General features: G+C 40.5%; 1 protein-coding gene across 2 annotated transcripts; it reads right to left on the bottom strand.

Moving 5' to 3' along the window:
• Window positions 1-10561: 10561 nt before the first annotated feature.
• fam43a (family with sequence similarity 43 member A) lies at window positions 10562-12565 on the bottom strand. Of its 2 annotated transcripts, none has more exons than XM_044201109.1 (2): window positions 12487-12565; window positions 10562-12368 (listed from the first exon to the last, which is right to left on the bottom strand). In XM_044201109.1, exon 2 carries the CDS (start codon window positions 12333-12335, stop codon window positions 11298-11300), a length of 1038 nt encoding a protein of 345 aa, XP_044057044.1. In that variant the 5' UTR covers window positions 12336-12368; window positions 12487-12565; the 3' UTR covers window positions 10562-11297. The 2 variants fall into 2 exon arrangements, with proteins under 2 accessions (XP_044057044.1, XP_044057041.1); XM_044201106.1 differs by having other exon boundaries at window positions 10562-12371; window positions 12487-12559.
• Window positions 12566-13285: the final 720 nt, after the last annotated feature.

Raw genomic sequence — 13285 nt, 5'->3', positions numbered from 1 at the left:
ACACAGCCACAGCTTGTTGTTGTTGTGACTGTGATGAAAACTCTGGTACACAGGATCTGAGACACAGGATGGAAAACACTGAACTTGGAGAATAGAGAGAAAGAGGACAGAGACAGAGAGAACGGGACGAAAAAAGTCATAGATTGAAACTGAAAGAGAAATAATGAAAGAGTGAGAAAGATGTAGACACACAAAGAAGGGAGAAAAATACTTAAAAAATACTAAAAAGATAAAGTTTTAAGAGTGCACAGGGAAAAGTTACACAATTGCATTCACAAGAGTTGTACTATTTCCTAAGCAGAAACCTCATAACAGCTGATAACTTCAACAATTTTGTCTTTCATTCAGCACTCATTTTGTCAGCATCCCATTTTTCAAACGGATGTAGTCTCTTTTTGAAATTAAGCTCTTGAAAGAGACATTTTTTCAGTGGGAGCAGGTAAATCATGCTCAAATAAAATGATTATTGCACATTTGTCAGCTGAGCAGTGGCCAAATACAGCTTTTATGCACATTAACTTGAGAGCGAGGCAGTGTAGGAAGCCACTTCTTCCACACTGATAACACACAGGGCAGCAAGCTGGAGTGGTGACAAACATCACCATCACTGCCACAACACAACAGGCCTGGATCAAACACGATCGGGATACGTTTCCTATTGTTTGTTTTAACCAGCCTGGTGTGCCAGCAAGCCATCAGCAACATTAGCAGCTAAAATGTAAATCACAGAAAATGTCTCTTTGACCTTAACACTCAGGTTCTCAGGGGCAAACATGACTCATCTGCAGTGGCCGACATAAAAACAAGACAGGAAGGTCAAAGGTCACTGCAAGAATGTCATTGGCATGTTTGTTAGCACATATTTTCACACAAAGGCACATAACTCAGCATATGTGTGAGCACACACATACACACACACACACACACACACTTTTGATGTTATGAAAAAATCTTTGTTTTTTGGAACAATCGCATCTTTCAGCTCAAGAATGTTTTTTTGATTTAGCTTGTTCTGTGAAAAGATTGTTTCCAGAATGAGTTTTCTTCATTCCTGTGACAGTGTAAAAACGATGATCCCCCCCTTAAGCTTATGAGCATTTCATATTTGATACAGAAGTGACATCTTGTTTTACTTGGTGTGTGTGTGTGTGTGTGTGTGTGTGTGTGTGTGTGTTTTGGGGGAAATGCATGTGTGTGTGTGTGTGTGTCCATTTCTGTCGTTGCAGCCTCTATGTTTCTGCGTCTGTACTCTGTGTGAGCATACTCTTGTGTGTCCTGTATGAGTGTTTGCTTTTATGTATCCTTGAGTCACATTGTGTGTTTTAGGACACAATTATGCTTGCAATCATCTGGGTGTGGCACAAACCACATACACTACATTATGTGGTATAGGAGCAGTACATTTTGTGCCATGTGGATATTTGGCACGAAATAAAAGCCCAAGACAGATAAACTAAAGGCATTTTGATTGAGCCACTATGAGAGAGAGATTCCCAATGATAACTGCTGAGTTTGCTTTCTAATACAGCAACATAAATCTCTTAATCAGTAATGTTTTTATAAAGAGAAATCTGCTTTCTGGTACTAGTTAATATAACACAAAGTCCACCCATTTCACAAAAACCTGCTGGTCTAAGCACTCAGTGTAAGGTAGCTCTTTCACAGGAAAAATCCCCTGGTGAACAGGAAGTGATGTGTTTTATGTTCTTGGCAGCAGCAACAGGGGGATTAAATAAAAAGAAAAACTTTGTAGTTGGCATGACATGCAAGAACAACCCTGACTAAACTCACACTTCAGTAAAGAAACATACAAACTGCTGCAAAGAAAAATCTATGTTTAGCAGCAATAAACACAAATCAAAGATCACGCTCATATACTGCCACTTTAAGGCTGATCTTCAGGTAAGCCAGGTGACAAAGTGGGCATAGCAACAGCCAAGGCCACTGTACATTTCCTAGTGTGGGGCTCATGAGACCTGATGCCATGCTAACCCCATGGAGACAGCGTTGTAGGAGGGGGTGGGGGTGAGATTACAGTCTGGCAGTGGACGTCTAAGCAAGGTTGCTCTGTTGTTTCCTGAAGCTCATGGCCTGTGTTTTAAGAAGCTTTAAGAGGCTTGGAAGAGATGAGCTGCCATCTGGCTAAATCCAAAGTGCCAGCCCCACATGGTTGGGAAAATGTTGAAGCCGCTGATGATGAAACCTGGTTTCTCTTAACTGAGAAAAGTGATGGTGCAAGATGATTTTAAGACTGTGAAATTATTATTTTGATTAATCTAAAACATGTTTTAATCTGAAATATGTCTAATATGCACATGAATTATGTTTGTTCTTTGTAAGAACTCCTTTTTGTTTGACATTCACTTGGACATTGCAAATTGTGTTTTTAACTATACTGTCTAAAGAAAGTATAAAAAAGTATAAAACAAATAACTTTTACTTAGTGACACTGAGTAAAGAAATAAGTCAGCCTCGTCACCACTGGAGTTTTATTTTTAACTGGTGATGTTGCTGGGCAGCCTTGGCTTCTTCCAATAATAGTTCAAGTAACATAATCTGAAATTTGAAATTGTTGTCCGGTGTGTGAGTTTACTATCCTGCATAGAGACACTCGGTCTTAAGGAGGTTGCATCTGAAATTTCATTTGTTTTCCTACAATATTTGCTCTTGCGATTCAGTATCTGCTTGTAGCAACTAAAACACTATTAAACTTTTTTATGTTTTTGTTTAGGAAGTCACAGCACTTGGTTAAAGTTAGGGTAAGATCGAAGTCTTAGTTAAACATGGAAAAAGTCAACAGTGACTTGAAGCACAAGACAGAGATTACAAACAAAAAAAAAAGAATATGTATTAAGTTGAGTATGAACAAATATTAAGCAGGAGCAGTCCACTGGAGATGTTGCCATGTTGCATCATATGTTTTCTGTACCTCAGCAGTGATTTGGCTTTTACATCAGGGTTGTGGATGTTTACAGTTTCACACACCACAACTATGTCAAGTACTTTACACAAACCTGCAGGGAGGGAACATGGCGGCACACAGCCTTCACCCTACCAGTGTGCTCGGGTCTGTCAAAGGCCTACACAGTTCACAGTTCTTCCTAAAGTTGTTTCACCTGTTTTAGCTATGAAAATTACAGCTCTCCTTTCAGTCATGCAGACTATAAGTCAATCAAATAGACTCCTTCCAGTCCAAGTCTAAGTCCAAGCAGGAATGTGACATTCTCATATCAGTCTTTAGAACCAACATTAGAGACTACACTACAGTAAAGTACAGTGCAAACACTATCAGCTGAGATCCATGCACCTACAGCAAGTTTTTACATTTCTGTGGTGTGATTCTAAGGAGTGGTTCTTAGACAAAGCAACAACTGATAAACATTGCTGGGATTTCTGCGAACAAAAGAGCCTGTTTTGTTTACATTCCCCTTGCAGGGAAACACATGGTTTGGACTATCTGCCTGGAGCGGAGATACATTACACAGCACTGATTGCTGCTTTGCAATCATGCGGTTTCTTCTGATGTTCAGTTCTGAAACTGATGTCAAACTATCTGAGAAAAGGCAATCATTTGGAAAGTGCCCATGAGCAAGGCATGCAGCCACCTAGTAGGGATGCTCTCTAGCCAACAAAAGAAGACTGTTGATAAGCTGCTAAAATGACTCGATAGAGGGCTGCTGAAGAAGAGCAAATCTTCTCAAACGCTGTCTAAGTAACAAAGTTTCAAGAATTTTAGGTTTTAAAGATGATTGTATCTTAAATAACGGCAAATAGGTGGAGGTGGTTTTAAGCATTTTGCCCATCCTCATTGATATAGATAAGGTGGACAAAATATTAGAAACACCTCTCAGTCTAAAGCAATGTGTTTCAACAGCAGCGCAAACTGCAGCCTCCGAAATGACTATAAAGTTGAATCAGAAACAATTTTAACAAAAACTGAACATTATAACCCTCATGAAGGTAGCATTTATTGCAGGACTGTTGTATTAGACTGCATTCGTTTTAGCTAGGTGTACCTAATGAACCAGCAACTGAGTGAAATTGGGCATACAGTATTAACTGTAATCGACAACTTGCCTACATGAGACAGTGAACGGACCTGAAGTGGTAAACTACACTAATTTGGTATTCCATGCAGGGGAAAAAAGCCTACAAATTGTTTTCAAATCATATTTGTGCCAAGCGTGCTCAGTACATATTTTTGTTCCTAAGTTACTGTTATACCACCTAAGGAAGAGCGCCAAGCTTGAAACACATCCAGATCCAGAGCTGTCAGTCCAAGCTTTTGTGCCATTTGTGCACATATTACGTTCCCTCAATTTTCTATTCCACTCCTTTTTTTCACGTTACTTCTGACCCCATTATGGGTCAGCAAGCCTTTCACCCGTTGTTTTTTGTGTATAGAGTTATTTTGTCACATGAAAACCTTCTAACTCTGATTTGAATGATTTGATGTTTCTACTTCAGGGGAAAGATAGATTACATGATCTGGCACTAAAACTGGAAACAAAGATATTTTTCTCAGCTCTTAAAATCAATAATCAATAAATAAAGTTTTCACCTAGCATGGACCACTATACCATATACTGTATTATATATACATAAAAGTATGTAGTAGTTGTTGATGAAGAGCAGCAGCAGTAAAACTGCATCATGTAATTTACCATTATCTTCAGTCATCTAGTCCACTCTAAATATTTGACTAGACCAAAACACTGACATGCGTAAATGGCCGGAAAAACTGTATTTTGACAGCACACAGCCAACCAGGCCGTCTATTGATACGTTTTGAGCTGGGCTGTCAATAGGACACCTATTCATGGATGTCAACTGATGACAAAATGCTATGGATCAAACACCCGTCCAGCAACAGTAGAGACCCTGATCCCTTCTCACAGCAACAGTCTGTCGATAACAGGCGGCAGCATGCTTGTACACAATGTCCTGCACAGAATTGATCTAAATATAGTGGTCAGGACGCATCTATCAGTGACCAGGTCTGTCTGTTACAGGTCATGTGGCCAATGGAAAATTAAGATTTGATTAGTCTAATCAATGCCTCTGAGCTCTAGGAGTCTCTCAGTAAATACGTCACTGTGTTCAAAACTAGAGGACCCTCACTGATGTGTAAGGCAATGACATTTAAAAATAATCTATGTAAGTCTCAAAACACAAACACCCTCAGCACAAAGTGCAGCCTTCAGAGCTTTGATAATAAAAGGTATCGTGTTGAGATAACAGCCATTCATAAAATGCTAGGTGCAAAGCAGATAAACATAACTAAGATGTTTTTATAGCAGTGTAAACCTTTACACTTTTTGGTTAAGGTTTTCTCAGATTGGGGACATATTTGTATTTTGCTCCTCAGATCCAGCACTGGTGTCCCAAGCCTTTCTGTCAGCACATAAAAGCACCTACCTCCTAACACTCATTCACACACACATGCACACACAGAAACATGTGCATCCTATGGGACATGCCTAAGACCTGAGGTGTTGGACATTGCATCCGTTTCCTGTCTGTATTTGAAACAGGAAAATTACACATGTGGATTTCACCATAGTTTCCTCAAACTGTATTTGGACAAATCTGAAAAGTAGGCCACATTATCTGGTGAATAAAATTGTTCAAAACCTACTCTGACTTTGCTCTTGCCACTGAACAATAAATGGAAAGAGAAGTGAGTGTTTTGGGTGCATGGCTGCATCTCAAGTGTCCCCCTACACAAAACATGCTGATGGGTATCTCATTAAAAAGCCTCACAAATCCCATTTTGGATTCTGCATGCTGCTCAGACAGCAGGTCTGTCCGAGGGTCACCCCGTGATTTTCTCTCCCTCCTCTGTTATTCCATTTCGTCCCCGTGAACGGAAAGCCCGAAATAACCCTGCTGAAATCTATGGCTCTCTAGGGGCAGAGCTTTTGTGCGGGAGCAAGTGGAAAACAAGAGCAGCAGTGGCTGAATGGGACACTGAGAGATCTAGAGTTTCACGGCCTCATGAGACTCTGTCCATAGAGACAGACACGGCTCAGTACCTGAGCAGTTCGTATGGAGGCGAACCGAGAAGTGTCGTGGGGGACACTCAGCATGTATGGTACAAGGGGGAAATTGAAGCTGAATGATGGCTGAGTGCACAGTGATGAAATATTCTGTAAGTACCTGCAACTCTGTATGTGGTGAACTGAGGCAGGAGAGGTTATGATCCTAGCTGAAGGATACTAATGTTGAATCCCACAAAACCTTTTCTCTCACACATCTGTTATCATTTTTGCTTCTTCCCTGACATTGCCGTCCCTAGCTAGGGATGACAGTGTCGCTTGGTCCACCACTTTGGCCCAGACTAAAATATCACAACAACGTTTGGATGGATTGCCATGAAATTTTGTGCAGACATTAATAGTGCCCAGAGAATGACTCTTAATGGTGTCGGTGATCAGCTGACTTTTCATTTAGCGGCACTAGCAGGTCAATGTTTTCACTTATCCTGTGAAATATCTCAATACATGGATTGGCACAAAAGTTTGTACAGACATTCATGGTCCCCAGAGGATGAATCCTACTGACTTTGGTGATTCCCTGACTTTTCCTCTAGAGGTTGACATTTATGGTTTTCAGTGAAATGTCTCAACAACTATAGAATGGATTGCCATGAAATTTGGTTCAGACATTCATGTCCTCATTTGGATAAATTATAATAACTTTGCTGATCTCCTAACTTTTCATGTAGTGACATCATAGGTTATTTGTCTAATACTTTGGTTTATGACCAAACATCTGCAAAACAAATGACATCCCCATCAGCCTGCACTTTGTGTTTAGTGCTAACTAGCAAATGTTAGCATGCTAACACACTAAACCAAGTTGGTTAACATGGTACACACTACCTGCTAAACATCAGCATGTTAGCATTGTCACTTGTTAGCATGCTGATGTTAGCATTTAGCTCAAAGCACCACAGTGCCTAAGTACAGCCGCACAGAGCTGCTAGCAGCACCGTAGAATCCAAGTCTTGTTTTCCTTATGAATGTATTTTTTCATTCAAGCAGGCAAAATACATCACCCTACACAACTTTGCAGATAAGGTCTGCTGCACCTCTAATTCTATGTTGTGTGTAAAATGACCCTCACCAGTGATTTCTACTCAATTACACACCTTCATGCTACAAATAGCAGCGTCACATCCATCTCCTCCTCACCTGCCCTATTCTGAACTACTGTCTATGTAAAGCATCTAATTATGATCTGAGGGCATGCCGGGACATGTTGCTCTCTGCTACTATTTCTAGTGATTTGTTTATATGTTTCCACAGCCAAGAGAAGGCCACCATCCCTCTGCGCTCTGATTTACCCCTCTGACATCTTAGAGCTGCTGGTGTAATCAGAACCAGGCACAGTTACTAACGGCTGTGGTGACCCCCCATGCATTATAGATGAACAGATTTTCTAGCATGGTTCAAAATGAAGCTGTGTGTTTGCCTGGCACTGGTGAGGATCTGTTACAGTGATGGCCCACAGTGGCGTTCCACTTGCAGATAATTAGGAAGCTCTGCTCTTCTGCTTCTGTGTCAGACCAGGCGGTGACCACCAGGTTCATTTATTGTTTGCTTCAGGATGATTAAGTGAACTTAAAATCAGTGAATTATAGTGTGATTCATTTTGATGAAGGGTTTACATGCGTTTACAGGGCATCACTGTAGAGAGCAGTAATTGGCAAGTACCCAGAGAATACTTTCTGTTCATTGAACCCTGCAGTATACTTATATACAGTAAAAGTACATTTCTCAAGTACTATACAGTTTTTAGGTTCTTTTACTTGAGTATTTGTTTTGATTTGATTGTAAGCTACTTTCTACTTATACTTCTCTACATTTCACAGGAAAATATTGTACTTTTTACTTTATTACATTTATTTGACAGCTAAGTTTAATGTATTTTTATACATTAAACTTCCAAGCAGTTTATAAAATGGTTAAAGTTGTCTCCACATTGACACATCATAGAAGTAACTTAATATCATATAGATTAATACAATATTCTGGAAGGAACCATCTTGCAAGATGAATCCTTTTACTTTTGATACTTCAAGTTTTCTGTTAATAGTTTCATTCTTTTACTTAAGTGACATCTTGAATGTCACTTAACTTGAAAAGGCATATTTTTCTAGATTGTATTTGCTACTTTTAGATGAGTAATCTGAATACTTTTTCCATCACTAGTTATATGGTATAAAGCAAATTATTGCTGTCACAGAATAGCTAACAGTTGTAGGGCAGAAAAGATTATCGATTAATCATTTAGGTCCTTTTTAAAGCAAACAGGCCGAACATTTCCTAGTTCCAACTTCTCAGTATTGAGTATTGTCTTATGTGATAGTTAACTGAAGATCTTTGGGTTTTGGACTGTTTTTTCTGAGAAAACAAGCAAATTGAAGACATCACCTTCATAGACTGATTAATCCGGTGAAAAATCAGCAGATTACGCAATAAGAAAATAATCATTTGTTGCTGCCTTAAATAGCAGTTTTGTTGTTTTTATTATTTTTTCTGTAAAAAATATCAGTTAATTCACATGGTTATAATGTTTTATTACCTTTAAAGTCTTGAAACTCTTAAATGATACATAATATCTTTTTAATAATGCATGATCACCCATCACTGTAAACTAAGGATTCTTCTTTTCATTCCTGGATTGCATGTTTAATAACAGCATGAAAGACGGGCATGCATTGAAAAACCAATAGCAACACACATGGCTTCTGTGACTGGCAGACAATTTTCTTATTGAATGTGTAGCCTTTTCTCCTGTGACTCACACATACCTGACAGTAGGGAAAGCAGACACCTGAGTGTTTGGTCAGGGGACTTGTGAATACCAAAAGTGAGAAATATCGGTCTATAAATGCGTCAGCAGCTGTAAAAAGCAGGAACAGCAGACAAATGGCGTGTTGCTCTGTCTTTATGTTTACGCTGAAGAGCACTGGCTGTCCACTAATTACATTAAACTGGGCACATGCTGATGATGTCATGCTGTTTTCTCAGTGTAAGGGTGACTTCTGTGAGGCTGCAGCAGCTGCAGTAGACAGGGCATCACACCACGTGAGGAAGAGAAACTAAACGTGTGGGTTTCTGAGCTCTATTTCAGCTCACATGGACGTTTACCATTTGACTAGCCACAAATACAGAAACAACAGTCTTGATTTAGAGCATGTGTGTGTGTGCCTCCTGAAAGCACATCAATTCATAATGAACCGCTGGGAGGCTTTTTATAGGACTCACCAACCACTGGCTGAAATACATTACCCTCTGTCTCTGGATCTCATTTTAAATCCATGGTGGGAGTGTTTTTGTTTTCAGTGAATACCTCAGCATGGCCAATGGGATTGTTTCAGCTGGTGAAACACAGTCTGTCCAGATAACAATCCCAATATCCAACTCCTCTGGGTAACAGCAGGCCTGTTTTCCCCCTTTCCCATGTCTTATTCAGCCCTGTTAGTGCGCAGCGTCAGTGCTGGTGATGTTAGTGAGAATACGCCTGGCACTTGAGGAGCATCCCTGCATGCTGTGGGCTTTGGGGTGCAGCCCTGGCATAACAGACGCATAACACTAATGGCTTACGCACATCAATATATCAATATCAGTGTGTTCTAGTTGATGTTGTTTTATCTGTCTCGGGCTAAATGACTGGCGAGAACTGTGTGGAATGTGTGTAGGCCTGTTGCTGGGCGTGAAAAGGAAGTGACTGTGGCAGGTCTTCGGCATTTAGAGCAGCAGGAGAAGTGGTGTAACTGCCGCTAAGTCACATGCCACGCTGACCACAGGTGCTGGCATGAGAGGTGATTCTGTCCACTGTAGGTGGCAAAGAGACATTTAATAGAAGGAAGTAATCTAATCTTTTATCAGTGGCACTTCCGTTTATTAACTGATATTTTGGTGAAGTTGAACTGACTTATAACACTACTAATGCAGTAAGTAGGCTAAACGTGAATGAAATGTCCCCGCTGGCACGAATGTGTGGTTCTACTCGTGTAATACATACAGCATAGAGTCACAGTTTTGACCCTTAACAGACTCTCTGTAGTGTCTCATCAAAGGGTGACAGACATAATAGCAACCTAAAAACAGTCAGTGGTGTTAAAAGGCCTCTGGTGCTTCTGCTGCCTAGTCATTAAAGGACCCATGTGATGTTTAACTGCTTGTGCTTGTGGTGACGTCCTTCTGTGTGGCCTGGCCTCCCTGAGGCCAGTCAGAATGAATGGGTCTTCAGTACCTTAACTCAATAACTTCTACAGCCTGTTCCCTGAAAGCAATTTGACGAAAAATGATAAGACTAGCCAAGGCTATTAAATGAAATACGTATATACAACAACACAGATACTCCAGTGATGACGCTGATAATACCTATAATCTATACAGCTGAGAAACGTCTTTCTCTGTTTCCTGCATCGATGTGACTTTTATTCAGCAGTGCAAATCTGACCTCAGTTTGAGACTCTCAAGGTAAATCATATAAAAAAGAAATCACGACCTACTTTTTCCAACACAAATCTACACATGAACTTCAATGACTTTATATCACTTTCTTTTTTATTGATAATTCTATGAGGTTCACATAACAAACCACATTTTTTTCTTCTTTAAAAAATAACATATTTATACTTAAAACATCTTACTTTACATCTTAATACATAAAGGTGTTTTTTCTTTTGCACAGCAAAGATATGGCATTTATGTTTCAGACAACATAAGCACAAACATTATGTACACGTAGTCAACATAATACTTGAATGAATTCTACAACAGTGCAAAATAAAATAAATGAAAAGCGCCCTGACAGGAAAAGTAAGGATGCCTGTTTAGACCCACTGAACCACTTAGAAAAAAAGCAAAACGTGCTTTAAAAACGGAATGTTTTTTGGATGCCATTTTCAAGAGAGAGAAAAGAACTTTAGGTAAACAAGTTTCAGACTACAACAAATCCTCTTAAATAAAAGAGATGGAATTAGTGCCATGCGTCCTAAGGCGCACTGGGATTTTGTCGGTTCAACCAGTCATCTCTCAAATGGGCATGCACTTGTTTTTCCTTTTTTTCTCTGTGTTTACACATCTTAAAATATCTTTCAGTAGCCCAATTGTGTGTCAATGTGCGGTAATTGTCCCAGATCTTTTCTGGATCCTCTCAATTATTCGTGGAGGCACATATTAGACAAAGACTCTGCAACACAAGGTTGCCCACAGAGGAAATGTTTCTTGTGTTCAACAAAACAATGCGTCAGAGGCGCCCAGAAATGCCTAAATTATTCAGGCAATTTCCTGCACCTTTACCTCCTCAAAGCCATTAATGAGCGCAGGGGGCTCCTGGTTGCTCTCTATGGAGGATTCGCTCCCCGTGCTCTCTCCAGAGAGAAGTCTGGTGACTCTGAGATCAGCTTTCAGTGTCTGCACATCGTTTCCTATGCTCATCTCTCCTAAATCATTAATAATCTGAGTCAACTCCTGTTTACCGTTGGCTACACAATCATCGTCCGTGTCTAGAATGTCCTCACACTCAAAGTGCATCGCTTTCTCCTCCTCCTCCTCCCCGACCAAGTCCTCTGTGATAGAGCCCAGCTTGGGCGCGCTCCGGCTGCGCTCCACCGGGGGTTTGTAGTAACACTGTCCGTTCAGCAGCTTCCTGAGGGGGACCAACGGGATGGTTTGTTCCCCTATGAGCTGCTGCTGCTGGTGCCTGGCATCGTCCCTCCGTTTTAGTCTTTTGAACTCAGCCAGGGCCGTGGCCGAGGTCTGGTACAGCAGCAGCGCCATTGCCTTTGCCTTCTCCGGCTTGGACACCAGCACTGCGTGGCAGCGCAGCATCACGGCCTTGTGCTTCATTTCGTGCCTGTAAATCCAGGCGAAAATCTTGGGTAGCCTCGGGTCCGCGACGCAGTAGGTTATCCGGTGCAGCAAGTACAAGTGTCCCGGCCTCCTGACCTTGTCGTCCACATGCACCATCCGGATGCCCTGCGAGCTGATGGTCAGTCTCATCTTGGTGCCGTTCTTGCCCATTTCGCTTTTGCCCCAGATCTTGCTCACCGCTACGTCCGTGCAGCCGTCCCCTTTGGACTGAATGGTGGTGGCATTCCCCAGGTAGAGCACCGTATATGTGGGGTCCTCGCTGGTGATCTTCACCTTTTTCCTCTTTGACTTGAACATGCTGCCCACCCTGTTGAGCGCGCTCTCGGGGCAGGACTTGGCGAAGGAGGTGAGCGCAGAGTAGTTGAGACTCACATAACCCTTCTGCTTGGACTGCTTGTCTTCCTCAATCAGGTCGAACTTATTCTTCTTCCAAGGCAGCATTTTATTGCTGTTTCCAGTCAACAGCAACAAAGTCTACTGAGAGAGGAAGGAAAAAAAAACTTTGTATTACTACTAAATCCTAGAAGTGTTTATTGCCCTGTTAGGTCATTTATAAGCTACTCTATGAGAACTGAACGCAAAGACACTGTACTTCATCTGTTCATCCTCTAAAGTGTGCTGGTCCATTGTGGTGTTCGCCGTCCTCTCTCAATGTGCACAATACAGTCTGCTGTGCAGAGACAAGCTTCACGGATTATATACAGGAAGAAACCATTTGAATGTGACTGTAGGGGGGACTGAACCAAATGAGAATAGACCTGTTGGTTTGTGTTGACTGTGTTCCTCGATATAATCTTTCACATTTGCCCGCTGTTTCCAAATGGCTGCAGAATAATTTTGTATACAGTTAATATTAATGATTTGAAAATAAATGAAATAAAAACGATTACAGGCACAAACATTGACAAATTAGCTGAATGCAACAGTTACACAATGATTTAGTAGCGTAACTTTATTACCATTCCTTGACCATTATAGTGATATTACAATAGATAAAAACATAAGAAATATATTTTTTTAAAATGAAAATATAAAATCACCACTGAGTGCAAAGTAACAAAGTCCGTATACATTTACAATTACCGTTATTTTAACGTCTTAAGCATAATTTAAGATAAGCAATGTCCCCTTTAATATATTTTCTAAAAATTCAACCTGACATTTGAAGTGTATCCTCCTTCTGAGATGAAACCAACACAATCACCATCAACAATCTTTTGTATCTCACTTAAACGCAATTTTAACAATAAAAACCATAAAGTGATGAGAATGAAAGGCATTGATTTTATGTCAAATTGAGAAATATAATATAAAGTAATATATAGTCAAATATTTACAATTTCAGTCAGTTCATCATTTTGGTATATGTGGAAGGTAGGAGAGTCATTTTG

Source organism: Siniperca chuatsi, linkage group LG6 (genome assembly GCF_020085105.1).
Source record: "Siniperca chuatsi isolate FFG_IHB_CAS linkage group LG6, ASM2008510v1, whole genome shotgun sequence".
Classification (NCBI taxonomy): domain Eukaryota; kingdom Metazoa; phylum Chordata; class Actinopteri; order Centrarchiformes; family Sinipercidae; genus Siniperca; species Siniperca chuatsi.
This window is presented reverse-complemented; position numbering and strand designations above follow the sequence as displayed.